Source organism: Seriola aureovittata, chromosome 15, assembly GCF_021018895.1.
Source record: "Seriola aureovittata isolate HTS-2021-v1 ecotype China chromosome 15, ASM2101889v1, whole genome shotgun sequence".
Taxonomy (NCBI): Eukaryota; Metazoa; Chordata; class Actinopteri; order Carangiformes; family Carangidae; genus Seriola; species Seriola aureovittata.
Genome location: NC_079378.1, coordinates 13,030,382 through 13,054,203, shown reverse-complemented (window position 1 = coordinate 13,054,203; position 23,822 = coordinate 13,030,382). Strand labels below are relative to the sequence as shown.

The 23,822-nt window shown below is 40.7% G+C and overlaps 1 protein-coding gene across 7 annotated transcripts in view; it reads left to right on the top strand.

Moving 5' to 3' along the window:
- Positions 1–323: 323 nt before the first annotated feature.
- The window catches only part of larp1 (La ribonucleoprotein 1, translational regulator), a 54,864-nt gene continuing 31,365 nt past the window's right edge, over positions 324–23,822 (top strand). For all 7 annotated transcript variants that reach the window (XM_056397221.1, XM_056397220.1, XM_056397219.1 and 4 more), the window contains exons 1-3: positions 324–960; positions 21,809–21,873; positions 23,530–23,595. In XM_056397221.1, coding sequence (XP_056253196.1) covers positions 576–960; positions 21,809–21,873; positions 23,530–23,595 — 516 coding nt within the window. In that variant the 5' untranslated portion in view covers positions 324–575. The remainder of the gene's footprint in view (positions 961–21,808; positions 21,874–23,529; positions 23,596–23,822) is intronic.

Below are 23,822 nucleotides of genomic sequence, written 5' to 3'. Positions count from 1 at the left end.
CTGACAACTTTATTTGATTTTTTCTCCTGTTGCAGCACCAAATTGGATTATTCGGATTCTTAATTTTTCTTTTTGGCACTAAATCAAACTAGTTTAAACAGATAACTTAGTCCAAATACAGTCGATCTATGATCTATTTCGTTACTAAAAGCACTTGAGTGCGCCCAACACAGTGGCACTTTATGACTTCCGAAATTGAGAGGTTTTACAACGACTTGAAAGCAGCATCTCATCATGACCCAAAAGCGCGTTCCCGATTTTACGTGGCTACTCCCCCTCTACACCGTACGTGCGCGCACCCCTGTATCGCGTGGTGGGGATCATCCATATTGCTGCTGGTGGTGGAGATAAGGTTGTAATCCTGAGAGGCCCTCGGACACGTTTCTTTATTTTTATATATGTTTTAATCCAACGCTGACTGCTCTGCGTCTTAGACTGAAGCTCTTTTGGTCTAGGAGCGACAGAGGAGCGGCAGACTCCGCGGAACAACTTCACATTTCCTTGAAATTGAAGGCGAATTCGGGCCGGGGGGAGGACTGGTAATCCTGAGGGGGGAAGAAAGACGGTGGTGGGAAATGGCCACTCAGGTGGAGGCTCTCCTGCCCGGCAACCCGCTAGCCAAAGCGGAGGAGCACGGCAAAGTTATCCGAGGTGAGCCGGAGGAAGACGAGGGCGGACGGGGCGACGGGGCCAAGCGGCAGACGGGTGTCGCCGACCAGGGCAGCAGCGGCAGCAGCAGCCCCGGACAGGGAGGGACCCCCAGTACGGAGGAGCAGACCTCCAAACAGGCGACGGAGGATAGCAAAGAGGGCTGTGACAGCGAAGACAAACAAAACGAGGAGGGTGTTAAAAGCAGCAGCAGAAAGGAGTTTACTGAAGCTCCCCCGCCCAAGGTGAACCCGTGGACTAGGAAAATGAATGCGGTTACCGTGGTCAGCGTGAATGGACAAGCACACCACGGTTTGTACCCTCCCTACATGTTGATTTTCTGACCGTCAGTGTTGTGTTCGTGTCTGTCCGTCCAGGTGTGGTACCACCGGAGGACTGTCACGGGGGGGTTAGATAGCACTTATTGAACAAAAAGAGCCAAGGGGGTGCATAAACAAGCCCTGTCTGTGGTCGCCCTCTTGTTGCTCCCTCTGCAAGCTGGTTATATTTGGAGTGAAAGCGCCCCCCCCCCCCTCTTGGTGAAGACTATTCCTGGAGTTCATGGTGGCAGAGTGGACCCCATGGGTGGCTGATTGCACAAGGGATCACACCCTTAAAAATGCTCCAAAAGTTGGTCCAGCTTTTTAAAATGTAATGGGCTCTTACTTGTTATAGTTGAATCAGGACTCAGTCAGCATCGAGCCCCTTTAATCGCAAGATAAGTGATAGTAATTGTTACTTTTGGTCTGTTTAAGAGGAAATCATGTGTACTCTGTTTCTCTTTAATCGTGATCTGCAGACTTTAAGGTGCAGTTGAGGGATTATGTTCCCAAATAGATCAAATTTATACATTTTTAGCAGTGTCACCGTGCATATTTGCTACTGTGACTTTAAACTTTCAAGGTAGGAAAAGACAGAGGAGTCGGACTTAAAATGAGCTCAAATGTCCCCATGTTTAGCCTTCTTCATCACCATGTTCTCCCTCCCCCGTGTCCAACCTACTGCCACCCAGTCAGTCAAACCTGAGCTGACACACTCCCTGTACTAGCCCAATGTTTAAACCGGTGTTTATTGGTGTTTACATGTATGTTTTGAGGCAGGTTTCGACACAGTCAAGCCAGATATTAATGAGATATCCACCCATGTCAAGCATTGCAGCATTTGGCAGAAAAGCCACGAGCTTGGTCGGTTGTGTGTGTGTGTGGATGCTAAGCCAGCTAACAATAGCGCACACACACTCACACACACACACACACACACACACACACACACACACACACACACACACACACACACACACTCTGGCCTAGTGCGTCGTCAAGCCCTTCACACTCAGTTGTTAGCTTAGCTTCCAGGTTGCTACTGCTCACCTCCCGTCACCCTATGTAAAACATGTCAGCTTTTTAATTCTTTCGAAGATCGATTGTCGGCACTGAAACGCGACTAAACATGAAACATCTGCTCGTTTAATCTCTTAAAAAGGAGCAGGTTTGTTATGAGACATCACGTGTTCACTCCACGTGTTCCCCGAGAGAAAGGCATGGGCGCTGCTAGCTAGCTAGCTATTGCACCGTATCAGTGCAAACGCAGAAACCAGATATCATTGAGGTTGTCCTAGGTGAGGCTGTCTGGCTGTTTGGTGGCTAATAAAACGGTTGTCATGTCGTGTATCCGTTGTCAGCTCTTGCCTGCTTGTCCACCCATACTAGCCATCGTTAGCATGGGAGCTAGCAGGCAGAGTCATCATGGCTTCTGCATGATCTGACTGATCCGGCCAAAACCCATTACAACTAATTATATCTTGTCATTTAACTACACATAAGGGCTATCTCATACTAAGGGCACATTAATCGATTATTTGGACTGATTATTGATGATGCCCATGGAGCAGCTCTCCTCCTCCTGCTGTGTCAAGGCAACGTGGTTTCATGTCTCTGAGCCATGTGTGTTTTTTACTGCAGACAAGCAGTTTTGTAGTTACAGTCTGGTCATCCTGGTTCTGACTGCATCCTGTCAGCTATTCATGTTGTCTTTTTTGTTTGGCAGCTGGTTTGTTTACAGTGCTAAAGCATGTGTAACTAATGTAGACTTCAGGGTACAGTCTGTACCCTGAATCTGGACCAGTCTGGGTGGATTGGATGGATATGCACCAAAAGCTGTCACATCAGCAAGTAAACCTGGCTGGGAGCCAGAGGTTGAGATAACCAGGCAGTAGTGCTCCCCCTCCTTTTTTATGTTGCATTCAAAGACCAAAAATTGTTCAAATGCAAGTTGTGAGCAGATTGTCGTCTGTGTGTGTTTAGAGCAGTGGTTGCCTTTTTTCTACTTCTTGTGACTCCTTAATACAAAGCCATGTCTACTTGGAGTTGCCGCCACAGGTTGTGTTTATGACTCTTTAGCAGTTCAGTCATCCGGCAAATTACTCTTCTCAAATTGTTGGGTTGAAGGTGCGACTGTACAGTACTTTAACAGGAGGGGGGGGGAAAAAAATCACAGTTCAGAGTAAATAAACATAAATTTGAGTCAAAGTTTTTTTTTTTTATCAGCTTTGAGTCAAAGTTTTTTTCGTTGGACAGGGTGGGTTTCTTAGATTTGCTGTTCATGCAATGACTTTGGAGAAATGTGAGCATATTATGTTTGAAACAATCATTTTTGTTCTTGATTAACCTGACAATTATTTTTATCATTCAAAAGTGTGCACACACGGTAAAAAATTACCATCATCGTGTTCTTGAGCCCAATGTAATATCTTTTTATTGTTTGTTTATTGACAAACAATCAAATATCCACAGATATTCATTTACCTATCCTAGATGATAAAGAAAATGAATCACAAATGAGAAGCTGAAACTATTTGACATATTTGCTGGAATGTGTTAAATGATTCAGTGCTTGTCAAAAAAGGTTGCTGATAATTTTCTACCAATCAGCTAATCACATAATTGGCTAATTGTTTCACCTCTAGACTTAATCATGAGCAAATCTGCTTGATACTGTAGTGAGTGTGGACTGAAGTATCGCAATCCTCAGTCTTCTTTTTAGTTAGACAGAGTGTTCACGCACAACAGTGTAAATTATTAGTCTTTTTAAGAGGTAGAATCTTCTGTAATCAGTCATGTGTACTCAGTTTGTCCTTGAACAAGATCCTGGACTCCTGCCCTGGATAAAAACACCAGCTGAAAGAATGAAAATGTATTTCCACGGCCCAGACAGCTTTGTTTAGGATCATAGTAGGAGTGTGTTACCAAATGTGACTTAAATTTGTGGCAAGACAAGGGTGGATCTGGATTAGGTCTGCAAATAACAGTTGATTTCGTAATGAATTAGCCCTTCCATTATTTCTTTTGATGAATTACCTAGTCCATAAAATGGAGAAAAAATCCCCAGAGCTCAAGATTTTCCATGTGTCTCTTTTTTTTTCAGTTCAACCAAAAGTCCAAAACAGAGAGAGTCAACAAATCATTTTAAAAACCAGTACCAAATAGTACACGACAATTTATCACAACCATGTCTTTATAAATTACTATTAAAATTGTTGCTGATCATTTTTCTGCCAATCAACCAGTGAATTAATCATCTTATCATTTCAGCTCTAATCTGTGTTCACAGACACAGACAGTGCATTTTAATAATAACTGGCTGGGTTTTTTATTAATTATTGGGGAAACAAGCATGTCATTAGTTTGCCTCTCTTTGTCATTGTAGAATTGGGTTCAAATACTAGAATTGAAAAGCTGAACTTCTACCTATTTTAACTTATTTTTTTATTAAGAGAAATGTGTCTCATAACCAAGGGAAACTTTAATAAACACAGACTTGAACATGAAACATAATAAAATACATAAAACATACAATATTTATATTGGTATGATTTTCTGAAACCTATCATATAAAGTGAAAACACGACATAAAACCTGTAGTACATCGAGCAATGAATGAAAAACATCTTTACCTTAACTGCCCACTTGTTATATGGAAGACTGATCATGAGCTGACTCACAAAGAGCATTTATCAGTTTGATGGCATGGGAGACAAAATATTTCTTTCACCTTGTTAGATATGCCCTTTAATACTTCGAATTTTTGTCCGGACAGGAGAAACTCAAGCTCTCCACATAGAGGTCAGAGAGGCCATTATTGTCGGAAATAATTTGAGCTCTGGAAATTGCTCTCTTGGTGAAAGTGTGAGACAGCTGAGGTAGTTCAAAACCAATGAGTTCACAGACTGCCGCTTTCGTCACTTGTCAAGAGATTATCAAACCAAGCAATAGTTAGATGGAATCGTGGTTTGGCTGGCCACCTTCAGAGAGTAGACCTACCAGTGTTTGGTTGCTAATATTAGTAGTAAAGATGACTGGCTTGTCTCCAGGTTGTGTGGCCGCATTCTTTATATTTTCACCCAAAACCACCACGGTGACTCCCTTACCATGCAGCAACAGCTTTTCTGTAACAAGTGCTGGACACAGGCCTAAAGGTGTCCTGTGGAGTTTTTATGTAAACAAGCAAAAGTTCTGTTTACATTCAGTGATTCTCACTCAAACACATAACACGTGTATCCTTGAGGCTTAACAAATGCGTTACATGGTTGTCCTTCCTCATTATTTTTTGAATATTTATTGTGCAGAGTTTACATCCTTGCTTGCTTGGTACTAGTCATTGTCTCCACCGCCTTTGTTGTCACATTGTTGTGTGTCACCAACACCAACTGTACCATGAAATGGCCAGTGGGGATTTGCATCTTGTTGCCTGCGTCCTCCTGTGAATGCCCGACTTGCTGGTAAAAACATTTCTCCAGAGTGCAACTAGTGGTCAAAAACTCCACAGCTGCATTTAGCTTCTCATTCATTTCTATAAGGAGCAGGGGCAAGATGTATTAGCTTCTGATTGTGAGCTGACCCTGCCTCAGTAACTTCATGCAAAGTTTAGTCTGATTGAACTTTGGCAAGTGAAATAACATCTGCAATGTCCAGCCAGTTTGAGAGAGGGGGTGAACTTTACCCAGAGGTTACTGAGAGTAAAGTGTCTTAATAAGAAGGAGTATAATTTCCAGCTTTTTGGACTGTTGTTACAAGACGCAAGTACATTTTGCCAGGCTAAATCCTGTCTGACCGCACCGTTACTGGCCCAGCTTTGACTGTAGTGTTGAAGCTGGTGTGACATTTACATTTTTGTCATTTAGCGGAATCACTGCACAGTCTTGCGTTCACTGGATCTACAGTTTGTTGTTTTGTATGTTGGAATTGTTGCAGAGATGCCACTGAAAAAGTGGAGCAGTTGAACAAAAACAGATGGATATAAGTTAGTAAGGCAAATACAACATAAGTTCGACCATTTATTCTTGTGACTGTCCTGGTCATGAGTTTAAGTCAAACTAAACGGGTGTATTTTAAACATGTATGGTCCAGAAAAGTATTTTTCCAGAAAAGTTGGCTGAGTTCCCCTGAACACTTTAATGTCTTGTTTCATAAATGCATTTTGGCCCCTGAGGGAGTTCATGGTGCTTCTGATGGGTCACCACAAAACAAGAGTAGCAGTGTGTTTTGTAAAAGCAGGCCATCTCTGCTTAAAGTTTACTGCAAGTTCTTAAACACTATTTCATCCAAACACCGGTTCTCAGCTGATACTGGGATTTGGAGCAAATGAGAACATGCTGAGTGAGACATGATATGAGTGATGAGACAGTCCAGTGCATGGAATTAACTCTAACTGCCAGCAAAACGCAGCCACTTTGGCTAAGCATGTTAGTTTCCTGTCCTGCTGTGCCACCTGTTGCAGCTAACTTAGCAGCAACAGGTGGTGTAAGGGGCAGTGGTCGGGTATTGCTACAGGTACTGGTGAGAAGATGAAACATGAACCAAGAAGTCCAGTTTGAGGGCTTTACAGATACCAAGACACTGTACAGCCTTTTACACTGCAGGATCTTGGGTTATCATGGGTGAAGTAATTTGCTAATCTGCCTCAACGCCTGTAATGTTAAAAGTAGAATTATTGAAATAGTTTTGAACTGAGTTGTGACCAAATGAGAGCCAGGATCGGCTTGTTTTTTCAGACAAACTTGCATTTTTGTTTTTCTTTCTTCTGACTCATCAGCAGCAGCATCTCACTGGATCAACACACGTGTCTTGTATTGTAAAATGAAGGAATGCAAATAGGGAGCATTTTTATGTTGTACTTGTGAAATGTACGGTGAATTCTGAGCTGAAATTTTGTTAAGATCCTTTTTTTGTCCGGCAATAATTGTTTCAAATGGGCTATCATTTTGTTGCAACTGGTTTAAAAGTTATGCACAATTATGACACTCAGTGGCACAACTATTAATTATGGACATAAGAAGATGTTCATTCATTTTAGAGGTTTGCATGGCGCTAAAACTGACACCCCAAACTGGTCTTGTACCCATGGTGCTGCAGAATTGGCTTTCCCTCTTACCTTTACTTACAACACATTACACTAATGAGGCCCTTTTTAAGGAGATCCTCCTGCATTGCTGTTATAATAAGACCCCTCATTATGCAGCTTTTGCTTGTTTACTCTAAACCAAACAAAGCTGGTAAATTGCTGCCCCAGTGTGTGGTTTTTAGATCGCATCCGGGTGTTCAGGAATTAAATTTGTGACGTGTAACAGGAAAGCGTCGCCGTCTGTCCTGCGATGCCGGCTCTCCCTTTTACACAGACATTGATCCGGCTCTGTGACTGCCTCCTCTGCCTGCTTATTGCCAGAACATCACCATCTCCTCTCCGTTCTGTGTTTGTTTCTTTTAACCAGAACAGAGAGATGGAGTAAAGGTGCAGCATTCTCATCTTGAACAGGCTTAGAGTATTTGCAAAGGCAGAGAGAGAAACAGATAAATGTCTAAACTGGAACTGGACCCCAGCCCAGCTGTTTGTCTGGACCTGTCAGGTTCACGTAGCCTCTTCTGAATTTCGACAATAATATGCTCTATGTGTTTACTTGATTTTTACATTTACTGTTTCACTTGAGGTGACACTACGGCAGTCATCATCTTATAGCGAAGCCTGCAGATGCATCAGACAATCCTTCCTTCATGTGACTGTTATGTAATTGACACCTACTTAATAACTTACTAACTTAAAAGTATAGCCTGCAGCTTGCTCATATTAGTATTTGAATTTAAGCATCAGATATGTCTGTCATCTTTTTTACACAAACATGTAACAAACATTTTTAACAAGCATCACTTAACTTTTATAAGAAATGTTACATTTTATAGTAGGACAATAAACCTGTGAGTGCCCCCCGGTTCAATTATGACATGGAGACATTCTCGTTTTTTTATTGGTTGACATTGATACTGATATAGCAAGATACAGCAAGTAATATCAAAGTATTTAGGAAAAAATATATTATTGGTATCTATAAAACATGTAGGGTTAACAGTCTGTATTTTGGCTTTGTTTTGGCTGCTATTTGGCTTTAGTAAAACATTTGTGAGAAATTTTGAGTGATTCTTGTATGGAAGGGATATGGGGGTGGGTGTGGGTGTGGGGGGCAGCTGTGTATGGTCCTATTCCACTGAGATAAGGACATGGCATCTTCAAAAGGGAGAGATAATGTACTCATGAACACTGTGTTCCATTTGAGGTATCAGAAGTGATACCCAATCCAATTCCAGCCTTATTTAAAGTCTGTTCTGTTTTTTCTGTTGTGAACAATGCAGGCTGACATGTTGCTATCCTGTAGCTGAGGTATGACCCTTGCTCAACAAATCAGGAATGACTGGCAGGTCTGCCAAATGAATAAATGTGGGTTCGGCTTGATGCTTTAGCATTTCTTAACCGTGCGCAGGAACCTTAATTGACCCATGCAAATACCGCTCTCTGTTTGAAACTGTAGGTAGAAAGGGACTGTTGAGTGAAACCCCCATTCTCTTTACACCTTTCATAACATGTCTTAAAGCCAGTGTTCATATTAAAACCGCAGCTTTTGTTCTGTGAAAAGTTGTCTTAAACCTCAGGTAGGGAGTTGAGCATTTTTTTACACCGCACCTACAATATTGTGGTAACATTATATACTATAATGTAGGTGTGTGTGTGTGTGTGTGTGTGTGTGTGTGTATAATACACACACACACACACACACACACACACACACACACATCTGAGGAGTTACAGTTGTTGACAGATATATTAATAACATTTAAAGTTTATATTTACATGATAGTGTGTTATATACTATATACTACTATACTATAAAATAAACAGAGGGGGTTAAAGTGTTACCATGGTTTCCTTTTTTTTCCTGGCTTCCCGGCTTTCTTGACAGCTCTAAATTAAGTTTGAAGTTCTCTGAGGTGTGATGCTTTGAAGCAGCTTGGCATTCTTGCAGCAGCCGCTTCTACCAGGAGCTGTTTCAGAATTAGCAGACGCCTCACTTGTCTCCCACATTTGTCCCTGTCCTGTGAATATGGTCTTTGTTGGGGCCGTGAAGAAGCAGACCCCCGCCCTCAGTCATCAGACCCCTCAAGGCCGTTTGTAGCTGGGTTTTATGAGATGTCAGGACCTGTCAAAGGTCATGAACCTCGAAGGAGTGCTGATGTGTGAAGAGGTGAAGTGGAACTACTGTTGCAGACCAGACTGCTACTGCGGCAACTTCCAAATGGGTGTTAATTGTGTGTATGTGAGCTCAGCTGACTGGTCAGCCTGTGGAAGTGAGGTTGTGTCTTCATGTTTGGACGGTAAGGTGAATGTTAATACCTTAAGTGCAATGGCTTTCTTTATTGTTAATGCTCCTGAGCTGTTAAATTCCAAATATTTCATGTTGGGTTTTTTTTCCAACTCATATTTACCTCCACGAAGGAGATTATGTTTTCACCATTGTCTTTGTTTGTTTGTTTGTGTGTCAGCAGGATTACACAAAATGTACTGAACCAATTTGCACCAAAGCTGGTGGTGGTGGTGGTGGGGGGGGCATTACATTACATATCCAATTAAAAGGGCACATCTGGGAACTTTCGTTAACATTGCTAGATGTAGAGATGGGGCATTTTTTGACCATGACTTCTCAGGAAATGATATATGGAGCTTGATGTAAAAATCAGACAAGATAATGGCGCTGAGATCTGTGTAGGATCTTGTGCAGGTTAATGTGTAATGCTCTTGTCAACAAATGGTTTGCAGTTGCAATGGAAAACAGAAATTGTGCTGTCATATTTTTGTCAGTTTTGTGTTACCTTTTATCTTGGAATCATTTTTCTTTAGCCTATGTTTTTACTACTTGTACGAACAGTTTGAACAAATATTTCCAATGGTTTTCGCACATCTCGAGCATCAGTAAAACGACACCCAGATGGAACAATCAGTTGATTAATAGATGCGTCTATCAGCTGAAAATGTATTTGAAAACTACTTGAATTAATTTTAATCAATTAATCATTTATCAAGTAAAAATGCCAGTTGTTCTGTTTTCGGCTTCTTAAATTTGAGGATTAGCTGCTTCTTGTTCTATATCATTTTAAATTGACCCTCTTAAAGTTTTAGACTGTGGGTCAGACAAAACAAAATGTAAAGCTGCTCACTCTGTCAGATATCAAAGGTCAGAACCTCAGAGCAGATTAACCCAGAGTGGAAATGCTAAGATAAGTAGCAGCCTAGTGTCTATTCTACTCACTCTACTCCACCTCACACACCCACTCATCTCACACATACACACATACACACACACACACACACACACACACACACACACACACACACACACACACACACTCTCTGTCAGCTGTTTCAGATGAGCCCATGTCTTAGGTCGTCCAGCTGAAGTTGCTTTATCTGTCTCAGGGTTGTGTCTGGACTGGACGATAGTCACATCTCTCAGCCTCGGCAGCGCAGGCGTTCACTCAGGGTGTGGATTGTTTGCTGCATCAAGGATGTGTCTAGTCAGTGGTGCATAAAAACTGTGACAACCTAAAGGCCTCAATTTATTAGTCCATCTTTGAGGAAAGAAGTAAAAAAGTACTTCTCTTCTTTCACAAAGGAGGAAGATACCGGACGGTGGAGTGAGTTTAGGTTTCTAGGAACTCTAAAAAAGCGTGTCACATGGAGAAAAGAATGCCAGACAGGAAATGATAGCAACTGTTATTACACGGTTAGACTTCATGTTCAGCTTCCAGGTGGGACACAAGCGTATGCATTCACTCCAGAACAGCTGCTCCCGCTGTAACAAGATATTTTTAATCAGTGAGAACAGCAAAAAGCTGCAGTGTCAACTTTTGCCATTTTTCTACGCTTTCGATTTAGCTCGCTCCTATCACACTCTGGCTCTACTGGGGCCTCACAGCTGTGGATAAAGCTGCCAGTACTGTATGCTTCTTCAGAAGCCACATTGTCCAGTAGCTTCAGATTGGATTGGAAATTGGGGGAGGGGGGATGTATTCCTGTAACTTCCCAAACTATCAATCCAACATTCAGTGAGTGGCCGGGTGTGCGGAGATGAGGAAGTAAACAGGGTTTGAACGTCTCTCCCTGGCTCCTTTTTTTTTTTTTTTTTTTTTTTTTTTTTTTCATTCATCGTTCCTGTGTATGACTGGGTGAAACAATAGATAAATGTTTCCCAAGAGAGTGTTTCAGACTGCATACCGTCATCCCCGTAGTTAAAGATTAATATCAATGTCCCTCTCTATGACGGCCAGCTTTTCACACTGCCTTCAGGTGTAGCCATTTGGAACAACTATGAACATGACTGACATCTTAGGAGGTCGGAAAACACAATTAGCAAACTGCTGCTTTTCTACCCGACCCTAACTGCATCAACCTGCACTGTTGTGGTTCTGCTTGGTAGCTAGTTTGACTGTGGCTAACCTGCGATGGTCTCCTCCCTCGTACCAACGTGTGGATGTGCTGGTGTTGTTTTTAAGAATTTCTATCAGTACTTGATGTAGATTGTAACTGAATCTCTGTGGTTCTGCTTTTATTGTAAAGCCCCTACAGGAAATGCAGTGTATTTGTTAGCGATGCTCTTCTTCAGTAACACAATATTTGGTCAGTGCTATTATATCAGTGTTAGATGCAGCTCTGAAGTCGACAGGTTGTTTCTTTTCGCTTGTGAGAACAACTCCAACATCTCAAGGTCAGCAACGTTGTTTACCTCACTGTGGTGTCAGCAGCGACTCAGCCCGGTGTGAATATCCCCACCCGGCTCAAAGATTAGCATTTTTCAGAAATGTCATAAATTACACGTGGTATAATTTTTTTATCATGAGAAAATTTACTATTTTTCCCAAGCTGTTCCATCAGTTAAGTTCACATCAGAAGTTAAAATCATGAGTCATTAACATCACACAGTTGTCATAATGTTTTAGCTCACAGCAGGACTAGAAGCAGCTGTTCAGTCACAACTCTCAGCCACACACTATAGCTGAAAAGTGTTTTAATCGATTTCAAAAAGAAAAAGCTTCCCAGAATAGATTTGAGGATTCATCCAGGAATTTGGATGCAGAGGGATGTCAGGTGAGGTGTGTTGAACCCAGTTACTCTCTTTGTTACATGACCTCGGCTTAATGTGTGTGTGTGTGTGTGTGTGTGTGTGTGTGTGTGTGTGTGTGTGTGTGTGTGTGTGTATGTATGTATGTGTTTTTTGTTACTGCTGCTGTGTTGTTGCTGCTACTCGGCATACACAGGGAGACCCCTCCCAGCCCTCTACTGTCTGAGCTTTTGACTCTGCAAGAGGTGATGTCACCACACTGATCATGTGACGCCGGGGAGAGTATTTGATGTATGTGTGTGTGTGTGGCAGGGAGGCAGGCGATCTGTGGCATACGCTCTGACTGTCGTTTCCTCCATATTTGGTTCTTGCAGACAGGCTTCCCTCCTCTGTCGTCACTCTGCTCTGCCCTGCTCTGCTCTGCATGGACCGTCAGACTGCAAGCAGCTAGTAGATAAAACCGAGATTAAGTTTCACTTAGATAAAAAGTTACTTGAGAAATGACAAACCATTAATAAGGTTATTTCAGTGTGATTGTCACACTCCTCATCTAGTTGCTGTTTCTCTGTAATGAGCCAAAATGAAACGGCTGTCTTCAGTGCCTTTTAGGGAACATACCGAGCACTTGCCAGGATTTACACATTGGATGTCTAAATCCTGGCGGTGTTTCTCATTTCTTTCATCCAGAGAGACACTGAAAAGCATTTAGAAATGTAAATGCATGTGTTTATAATGAGGGTTTTTGGCTATTAGACCATGGCCTGTGGGGATGTCTTGTTGAAAATCGTCATGTGAGGAAAATGTCAGACTGCTGCCTTTTCTCCCTTTGACTTGCCGCAGTAACTGGGGAATCCCAGCATCCAACACATAACCTTAATAAGTAAATCTTTCAAATATGATACAACTTCAGAATCATGTGACAATACATGTGGGAAAATGAAAAAACCTACTCGCCAAAGCCAACAAAAAGTCCCAGCATCTGGTGGAGGACCGGGCTGGTTTCCCAACACAACCACTGTGTTTATCTAAGACTGCAGAGCCGACGTGGCACAAGGTTTATTTATAGGCTCCACCAGCAATATACCCTGTGGGCTTTGGAGCAGGTATTGTCACTGGTGCGTGCTGTAGTACCCTTGGGAATTTGTCTTTGGACTCCATCTGAGCTGCGTGCTGCGAGTTTCTGAGAAGAGGAGGGAGGGACTTTGTGTTGGGAGTGGTGAGATTTGAGATTATAGTAAGTGGATAGAAGAAGGAAATCTGACAGAGCATTTGAACAACAATACAACGTTAAGGTCATGCAAGTTGAGGTTAATTACCATTAATATCCCTTCAGCTGTTTTGTCTTAGTTTAAATGTAACATGTCAGTAAAGCATTTTGCATGTGTAAAATGATCAGATATGGAGCCCACAAAGCTGAGTGAATTGAACTGACGGTATTACGAGACAGAGGGGGAGATGGTGGTTAATGTGAACAGGCGGGGGTTGGTGGTGGCTAATGTTAATGGTTGCCTCTGGCTGTCTGCCGTGCACAGCAGGCTAGAACAACTGGCCCTGAGTGCTGTGAAGAAAGACGAAGGGAATTAAAAACAGCAGAGAGAAGGAGGACAGTGAAATTAGAAGAGGGGAGGAACTGCCAGAAAGGAGAGGGTGATGATGGACTTGAGTGAGGAGAGTCTCTAATGCTAATGTGTGCTGGGTAAACTGATGATTAGAGAGAAGCCGTTAAAGGACGACGGCATTGTTTTTTATCTGGTAGCTTAAGCTCCTTCAAATTGCCATAACTTTGACAGCACGTTTTAAATATTACTTTTCATGTCAGAATAAGCTCTGATTTTTACATGAGTCAGGGCAGCAGTTTCATCAGGTCAGATCTGGTAACATCTAACACAGCACTGAAAATCTGAAAGGAAATGATTTTTCTCACTGTAGCGCAGAGAAAAAGAAGGTCAAAAAAGCTTTCACAAAACCACAGCAATCATCAGATTTGCAGCCCCCCTCTCTATTAGATATAATTTGTTTTATTATTTCTGCCAACTGCATTGTTGAAAATTTAAATACAGCACTCAAGGAAATGGGAATAAAAGAGTCAGGTTGGTCATGTTAACTACACACACACTTTCAGTGACTGACTGCCTTAAGTTTTATATATATATATATATATATATATATATATATATATATAAAAAATTTTGTTTGAAATTCTGACACAAAGTTGGTTTGAAGTTACACTTCTGTGGCCTGAGCAGGTTCCGCAGTGTGCATTGCTCTCGTGTCCGTGTGTCATGGGTCATATTTCAGTTACATCTGATCCATCTCAATCCTACCATTGTTTTTTTTTTTTGTTGTTGTTTGTTTATTCAAAATTGCACTGGAGTGATGAAGTCAAACAAGCTGGTCACATTTGTCAATGACTGGTAAACTTGTGTGGGCAGGTTATGTATATTGTCTTTTTAATTTTATATTTTGAACGCTACATCGAAATAGTGTTTCATTTAGCGCTGTATGATTCTACACAATTAGAACATGTTTTGTGTCAGACCTGAGACTAAGATTATCTATTTTGTAATTTAAATGTTGGATATAGATGTTGTCAAGCACCAGGGATTTTTCTAATAGTTTCATTGGCCTTTGCCATTTTGTACGTTGTTTTGAAATTTCAGGTGGTTGCATACATTCCTGAGTTACCCTGCAGAGCTGCAAATACAGAAGAGCTTTTTGTTTTCATATAATCTCATCTTTTTGTGAGGAGGATTAATGTATTTCCTTGTCTTCCTCCTTGATTCTGACTCATTTTGTTCCTATTTTGAAGCTGTTTTCTCCTTCAACTCTGGATAAATTAGGAGGACTTGGTTTGATGAAAGCGATCTCCCTGTTAATGCAAATATAGCAGAATCATCACTCAAACACACGCACGCGCGTGCTCGCACACACACACACCTGACCTGTCCTTGAGTTTTAGTGAATGTAGCACTCTTATCATGGTTCTTGTACTGTTGAGCACATAACACTTAGATAACACCCAGCCCTCCCTCCTACCTTTTGTGTCAGGTTGTTCTCAAGGTGCTTTCACACTTGGAGCTCTGTTTTGAGCGAATAATTTCAAAGTTAAAAATCCACGACTAGAAGTTCATTTATACCATTTTTTAGTGTATCTGAAGCATCGCGAAAATTAGATAAATTACACAGATAACAGACTAAAAAGCAAAAATTTACTGATGTGATTGTGAAACAGGATTTCCCTTTTTTCGCTTTTACTTTTGGACATAATTATGATGAAATAAATTTCAGTCTACTGCTTGCAGACTTGTTTGATTGTGGATAAAATGAGAATAACTCGACCCTTCACCTTGTTTTTTTTTTTTTTTTTTTAAATAGAAGTTGGAGGTTAGCTACATAAGAGTCAAAATTTGAGTTTTACCAATCAGTTCCCCAATATTTTGTGGTTGTGGCAGCAGGAAGTACCAAATCTAGAATAGGTTACTGTTGAAGTTCCTGTATACCTTTTTTTATTTATAAAGCTATATATTTTTTTAACAGCAACGGTAGCAAATTTCACCAGCACTTTGCGGTTGGACATTAAGGCTGTTTTAATGTATAGTCCTTTTGGACCGAACCAAACTCGGTCATCTTACTCAAGCGGTGTCTTTTTTTTTTTTCCAACAAAAAGGTTGGCCATGCGACGATGATGACTTTTTTTGCCATTTAGAACTTATTTTTTTATTGATTTATTATAATGTTATTCATACTGTTCACAATGCTAATACTGTATATGCAGTTTAGAGTAGTTTAAAGTATGTATAGTAAAGTATGACTCATTAAATAAATAGTTGGGGGGGGGGGGGGGGGGGGGGGGTGAGCATCAAGCCCTGCTGAGGGGCAGCAGCTTATAGTTTGGCAGATATCCTGGGCCTGGGAGGCTCTGCTCTGACCTGAAACTATCATCTGATATCATCTGATAACATGGGGAACGCTGAGCAGCCCCGTGAGGGACCGTGAGTGATGCCTTACATGCCCTCACTGGAGGAATCATGGCAGATTGCTCAGCTGATCAGTAGAACATGGCTGAGCTTGACAAACCTGCTGTTTATCATTGAACAATCATTGATTGTCCGCTGGTCGCAGTGGTAGCTGAACTACAAGATTCAATTAGCAGTCACATACAGTTTTACGAACACAAACCAGCCTGGCTCCGTGCTTGGCTCATGGCCGGTGGTGTTCTGTGTTAGTTTCCCAGATGCCTGAAGTGGTTTTGAAAGGATCTGTTAATTATTTGATTGTGTGAACCTTGAAATGAGAGGAGCTTAGCTTCATGTTTGTCTCTGACATCAAAAAGCACAATATATGACCTCCTTTTTAATGAGTATGTAGAAAGTGGTGTAGGAGGAAAAAAATTTTTGGAGTACAGCAGTATGACAAACAGTTTCAGGTTAGAGATTTGGTGTCTTCACTTTGCGAAACACCTGAAATACAAATGTATGTGTTGTGAAGGAAATTAAGAAAAAATCTTTTTACGTTATTACTTTATGGGGAAAAGATAAAGACAGTGTTTTCCTGTGGCATTTACTCTTAGGCTGTGTTTGAAAGTCCCCTTTCACGATGACTAGGCTGAAAGACGAAATCCTGACGAGGTGTTTCATCATTCGTCCCACTTCCTGTGATTAGGCATTCAAGAAAAAAGCTCCTGAGGAAACCAGTGCAGAAAAAAACAACAATAAAGTCGGAACATTTCAACACTGTGCAGGAAAGATCTGGTGGTCACACTGTAAATCTGTGACCCAGTTGTGTTGTGTTGATACTTGTTAAACATACTCTGTCATGCAGTGTGACTTCTAAAAATTTCAGACTACTGTTGTTCACACTTTCTGCTCTAACTAAGCAGATAAGAGGGGATGAATAAGAGAGGAATTTATGTTGATTCATTGACTCAATTTAGAACAAAGTTGTTGCCCAGGCCAAAGTTTCTACGTCAAGCTGCTGAGAGGAGATCAGGATTTTTGTCCTTGTTGAATAAAATGTGTGTTGACGTGGCCCAAATGTGGATGTGTGTCCTTGTTAAGACGGTTATAAGACGCCGAAGAAATGCCTGATCAGCTTTGCCCTGTAAGGCTCGGTGATATGTCAGTGCAAGATGAAGTATATTTGAGAAATTATCGGATGATTACCTTTGCCAAAGATGTTATGTTCTGTGTCCTGTTTGTTTGGTTGTGAAGACCTGATCACACCAGAGAGTGACGCAGTGAAATTACTGCATCTTTTAAAATCATTTGGTTCCACGAGCTCAGTGACTCCGTGTGAGGATACTTAGTGAGCTGCTGTCACAAGCTAGCCTGCCAAGTATGACAAATGTATTAGAAAACAGTTGGCTGTTTGCACATTCAGCAGTTACAGAAGAATATTCATATTTATTTGGCCACCTGATGAATAAAAGTCTAATATTCACTCTCTTCGAGCTCTGTTTTTAGTCTCCGCCGCCTCCTGAGGGAAATATTTAGCTGCTAAATGCTCCACTTTGTTCACCAGCTGGTTGCTAGCTGTGTCTGTCTGCTGCTTTTTTTTTTTTTTTTTTGCTGAAAACAGCTGATGTTGCGGCTGAAAACGACGTCATGAGGGCGGAGAGAGAGAGAACCAAAACAATGAAGTTGTGGGCCGGGCGGCAGAACAATGAGCTGAAACCCTCTATAAAGCTTTGTAAAGAGAGAAGCTGTATATTCAGGTGATAATTGTCTGTAGTTTCATCACTGTCAGCAACCACTTTCACATTGTCACATATTTTTCACATTATCATTCAACATATTGTCATGCCTGATGACTGATTAGATTTTGGTGGTCAAAAGTCAAGGTCATGGTGATATTACAAAATACGCTTTGGGCCATAACACAATAATTCATACGCTAATTGCGACACAAATAATTTGTGCAAATGATCTGCACAGATTTACTTTGCCCACATGAGCAAATCCACTAATCACAATTCGACTGAAATTGATTGATTTTCAATTTTAAACCATTTGAACCATTTTGAACCACTCCTTTTGTTTTTGGTACGGTTTGTTTTTTATGAACAGTTGTACTTAATTTGGATAAAGAAAATCTGGCATATGTATCCACCAACATTAAAAGGACAAATTTAAAGGATTGGGCAGGTCATGACTTCTCTTATTGCTTCCTCGTGTAGCTTGAAATTAAATTAAATTATGGCGAGATCCCTGTGTGGAAGCTGTAATGCTACATTTATAGTCTGTCAGTAAAACAAAACTTCTTTGGGACTGTATGCATCAACTGAACCCTGATGACCTGCGTCACAGTCAATGAATTTATATTCACTTCAACAAGTTTTAGGAGTGAATGAAAATGTGTCCTACAAACTCCCTGGTCATGCTCGAGTCTTACTGCTCGTACAAACCTAGAAAGACATTTATGCTGGAGACTTGATGCACCATCAGAAAATCTAACTTTGAATAGGATCCTGATTCTGTGTTTATTGAAAACGTCTTGAATTTTGGTGGAAACTGCAGCTTTGGTTCAAGGAATCGTCTTGTTCCCATCCGTCATTGACGATTTTTGGATGAATGGCAGGTTCATGGGCCATGATTAGGGTTAGCAGCAGCAGACTGTTAAAGCAACATTATGTCTGAGTGTGAGATGTTGAATTAACCACTGGAAACAGCACCAGGTTTTAAGAAGCTTTTATTTCACAGTAAAATGTGGGCAGGTCAAGAGCTTAAACTACCAGCTTCACAAAGCAAACATTTCACTGTTGGATTAGTTCACATGGGCTTTTTATAAAAAATACCGGATTGAACCAAAAAGAGCTGCTTCTTTACAAGATGTGCAAAACTGCTGGAGTTGGCTTAAAGGCAAAATCAAAATTCAATTTAATGTAATTTTATTGACGCTAATGATTTTATAAACTGTTAACATGAAAATTGACCTGAACTTCTGATCTTTGACCAGAGAGATACTCCTTTTCATTTAAAGTAAGTGGAAGGCAGATTGTCACTGGGGAAAAGCCACAAATAACTTGTCGTTAATAAAGAAGTATGCGCTTACTAAAAGGAATGATGATTTACAAATATTTAACTGCTACTTTCAGTCTCTGAGCGTTAGCCGCTTTGTTTTTCACAGAATTGTCTCAGTTCCTTTCTCATATTCAGACACTGTCATATTGTACTGTGCTGATAATGACAAGGACGCCTCACCCTCAAGCTATTGTGGGCTCAGGTGGCATGTTTGTTAGATTTTTTTTTTCTTCCTCTCTTTAATTCTTCCTGACACGTTTTACTGTGCGCCCTTTAACAGAAAAGAAACTTGATAGAAATCAAGTTTTGGAAAAATCTTCCTGCTGACAAAACACATGATTGTGACACAGTTTAGTGAAATTAAATGAGGCAAAGGTCAGAAGTGTAGTGTCAGGAAGTTTGAACTCAACATCACTATTTCTCAAACTCGTCACTAGGAAGTGAGCAAATAATTAAAGTCGTAAAGTTCAGAAAAGGTGATGTCAGTAAACAAGCACATCCATTTACACCAAAGAACACAGGCCCAGGTTTCAGTCTCCAATGTAGGGTTTCTACATTTTGTAATTTTGCTCCTAGATTCCTGTTCCTGTTGTTGGGTACATATCTCTGTGTTGCTGCTCAGGAGACATTTTTATGTCTTGATGAGTTTTGATTTGATTGCCTGCATGGGGAACACCTCCAGCATCCAGTGGTCGCACCTGCTTCCTCTAGAGCTTTATTTGCTGCACTACTTCTGTAAAATACTTCTCATGCATCACTGAGTCCTCATGTGGCTGCACAGTCATGCTCTCTGCAAACATGACCTCCAGTTGGTCACTGTTTCTCAACAGGGTTAAAAAAGAAATGGCTGTGATTTTCAGGCCATAAAAAGTTCAAGATTGACACAATCACACTGGCACACAGGCATAATGTGGCTATTAAAGCCTGCATTTCCCACAACTCAGACATAACATCCTACGTTTTAGTGGAGTATATTTCCTTTCCTGTTTTTACTCCCTTCTGATGTTTGTTTTGATCGTTTGACCAATTAAAGGTTCAGGACTCCTGAGCTAGGCTTCAGTCTGACTGGTTTGCTAAAGATTTTTTTCATTATCAATTCATTTATGAGTTGTTTGTTTTGATTATTCGTTTAGTCCATAAAATTTACAAGATTGTGATGTACCTGGATGTTTTGTCTGACCAACACTCAACAACCCAAAGATATTCAATTTACACTCATTAGATGGAGAAAAGCAGCAAATCTTCACTTCTGAGAAGCAGCAAATGTTTTGAGTTAATTTATTATCAAAGTTGTTGCAGGTAGTTAATAGGTGATTTCAAATTAATCAGCAAAAATCAGATAATTGTTCATCTTTTTTTTTTTTTTTTTTTTCCCCAAGCAAAACTGTCGGACATAACCTCGTTGCAGCTTCTCTATTTGATGCTTTTTCTCTCTCACCTGACGGTAAACTGAATATTCGTCGGACAAACTGAAAACACTCTAGACTGTTGGATATTATAACACGCATATTACATTTTATAGACAAAACGATTAATAAGTCTGTTAAGAAAATAATAGAACAATAGAAGTACAAAATTCACTTATGAATACATGCATACACCCATGTCTGTAAAGAAACCCTTGTATGCTGCTGCTCTTGGTGTTGTTAGATGTAGTCTGGCAAGGATTTTATTCCCCCTCTCTTTCTCTTTCTGGCGCTGTCCCTCGACACGATTGTCCTTAAGGAGCTTACTGAGATTTGCTCTTTGGTGTAAACGGCTCGGCAAAGTCGCTGTGAGCCGCTTTCTCTCCTCCATATCACTGCGTGTGGTGACAGTGCAGCCAAAGACAGCAGAAAGTAAGATCTATGACTGTAGGACACCAGCCAGGTCAGAACGATGACGTGAGCCTCGCCGTTCTGCTGGTATGGTTTATGAATATTCATGAGTGGGTATGACTAGGGCTGGTTGTTGCTTGTTTTCATGAGGAAAGTTGTATTTTCAGATATACTTGACTGTCAGTTCTGTCTGCACTGCTATGTTTCTGTGATCCCTGGACATTTTTGTCATGAGTTTCCCAGTTTTCTGTCTGTGATGCTGCTGGTTGTCCTGCCCATTGACCTGGTTTTAACTGTCCTTTCAGGCCACGTTTCTCCACGTTGAATTAATGTGCTCCGGGTCTGATCATGTATTCTAGTGGGGGTGTTATGTTTTGTTTTGGTCTGTTGAAACGAGTTGTTATTGTTGCTGTATCTGTTTACAACAATGACAAGGCAGAAAAAGGATGGTAATGTTTCTTTTAGTTTATCTGAAAATAATGTCACATCTGAGACCTGCTGAAAAAGCCAAATAAAATCAGATGATTTATTGACAGCCTACCTGCCACAGGTAGATAAGACAAGTAATGGAAAAGTTAATTAAAACAAAGAACACAGACAAATAAACTGAGACAAGCAAGTCAGCGAATGTGGGAAAAACTGAGACAGAAAAACAAACTATTATATGTTTGATCTCATGCGTTTTTTTTGGTTGATGTCTGTTCAGCTGTTTTTTTTTTTTGTTTGTTTGTTTTTTTTTTTAGCAGAACTTTTTTTCTATGAAAAAAAAATCTGTTCATTTCACATGCTTTCTTCTCCACACATCGCTTTTGCAATGGCTTTAGACTCTCTGTGTTCATGTATGCAGAGCCAGTTGTAATGCCGACCATCTTGATGTGTTTCCACAGAATCGACCGGCCCCGCCAAGGTAGTGCGAGCAGGGAACCCACCCAAAGCCAGACGTGGAGGAAAGGTAATGATCTGTGCTAGCGTGTGCGTCACATTGTAGTCATTAATGCTCTATTCAAGGTTAAAGAAGTATTCGTAAGATCTAAGAGTACCAGCATGGCATCTTTTGGTAGTCAACAAACACGGGCAAATCAAAGTGAAGTAAGTAAGTGCTGCAGTGTGACTTGTGTCAAATTTACAGCTTCCACCGCCTCATAGATTTGTTTTGGATGAATCCTGAGAGCTGAATAAACTAGAAAAGGAAAAATAATAAACTAAAGGGAAAACGGTTCTTGTAATTTGCCCTGTTTCCAGCCCAATTGAAAAAGAAATGAACCATATGCAGCTCACAGTATCTTCAGAGTAAAATTTTAAAACGATAACCGAGAGGCAGAAATAGGCTTTTGTCCACAGTGGAAGTTGTGCTGTCATTCAGGATATTTGTATCATCAGTAGGTTAATATAGTACTTAAAATACTTATTTTTGGCTCAGTCACACGTCAGTGTTTTCATCTCTAATGTGTTTACTTTCAGTTGAGTAGATAAGCATAGTTACTGAATTAAAACCAAAGCAGTTTATTGTTTTTACTTCACTTCACTTTTTGTGTCCTACAAACAAATTAACTATAATGTGTTAGATAGTAATGTCTAGGCTGCTGGTACGCAGACACTTCCCTCTGTTTCCAGTCTTTATGCTAAGCTATCTGTTTTCTGGCTGTAGCTTTATACTTGATGCTCAGATACAAGAGTAGTTTTGAAGTAATCGTTTTGAAGTAATCGTTTAAACTAATTTAAATGTTCAGCTTCATTGTAACTGTATTGGATTTGCTGTTCATCACCATCTGGACGCTTTAATTTCTGTAGACGTCCAGTACGGAGAATGTTGTCTTGCTGTTAATACACCAAAATACTATGATTTATAATTTGGGAAAACAACCTTTTAAATACTCTGGTCCAATTCAAAAAGGACACAGTCATTAGACAGCTCAGTGAAGGTATGTGCGGTCAGAGTGCCGGTGTTTATCTGTCATGCCTCAAGCTGTGTGTAGTATCCTCCCCTCACACTTTGTGGAATGCAAATGTGAGCTCCTGGTGAGCCAATGGCCCGGCAGATAAAGCAAACACGCTCTCCTCAAAGCATTTCATTCACAACTTCATACCTTTGATGGCAGTCTCTGCTGTAGTACTCAAGGGCTGTTAACCACACCTTGACCGCAAACCTGTATTACGCTCTGAGGTAACTGCGGTGTTGCACGGACAAAAGACAGAGATTGACAAACTACAGGCAACATATGGCTGAATAAGGGTTAAAATTGACAATAGGGAAGTTAGAATAACAGTGATGATGAAAAAGTGTCTTTTTAAGATATCTGTTCAGGATTTTAAAGCTTGTACACCAAAATGTCATGAAAATATTTAAATGGGATGTCTATTTGTTTTTTTGGTTTTCAGCACTTGGCATGAAAAGAGAAGAATCTTCTTTTGTTTACACTCTTTTCACCTTTTGTTTCCTGAAAATGCTCCTACTATATACTGCATATATTTTTACACATATTATATTGATAAAAAATCTTCAGGTTTGACCCTGTTACATCCATACTGAATGTGTGATCTTGGATAAAGTCGCCTCACTGCTACCTGTGGCAATCCTGCTCATTTTGCTTTTTAACTTGTCGCTCAGGTTGGAGATTTTGGCGACGCAAACAGCTGGCCAACTCCGGGGGAGATTGCAACTAAAGACATGCAGGTAGGTGGTGGTGTTTGTTTTGAGAAGTGTTGATTTACAGATTGGTATAGATGTATAGAAGACACACTGATGAGGTGAGGGTGGTGTCTGTTAGGGACTCGGATCCCTGCAATATTTCATAGTTGCTGCAGCGGAATCAACCTAATTTCCATACATTTATAATAGGCTGTAGTGAAACTGAGGAAATACGTCTCAGGGTCAATGTGCTCCAGTGTCAGACTTGTATT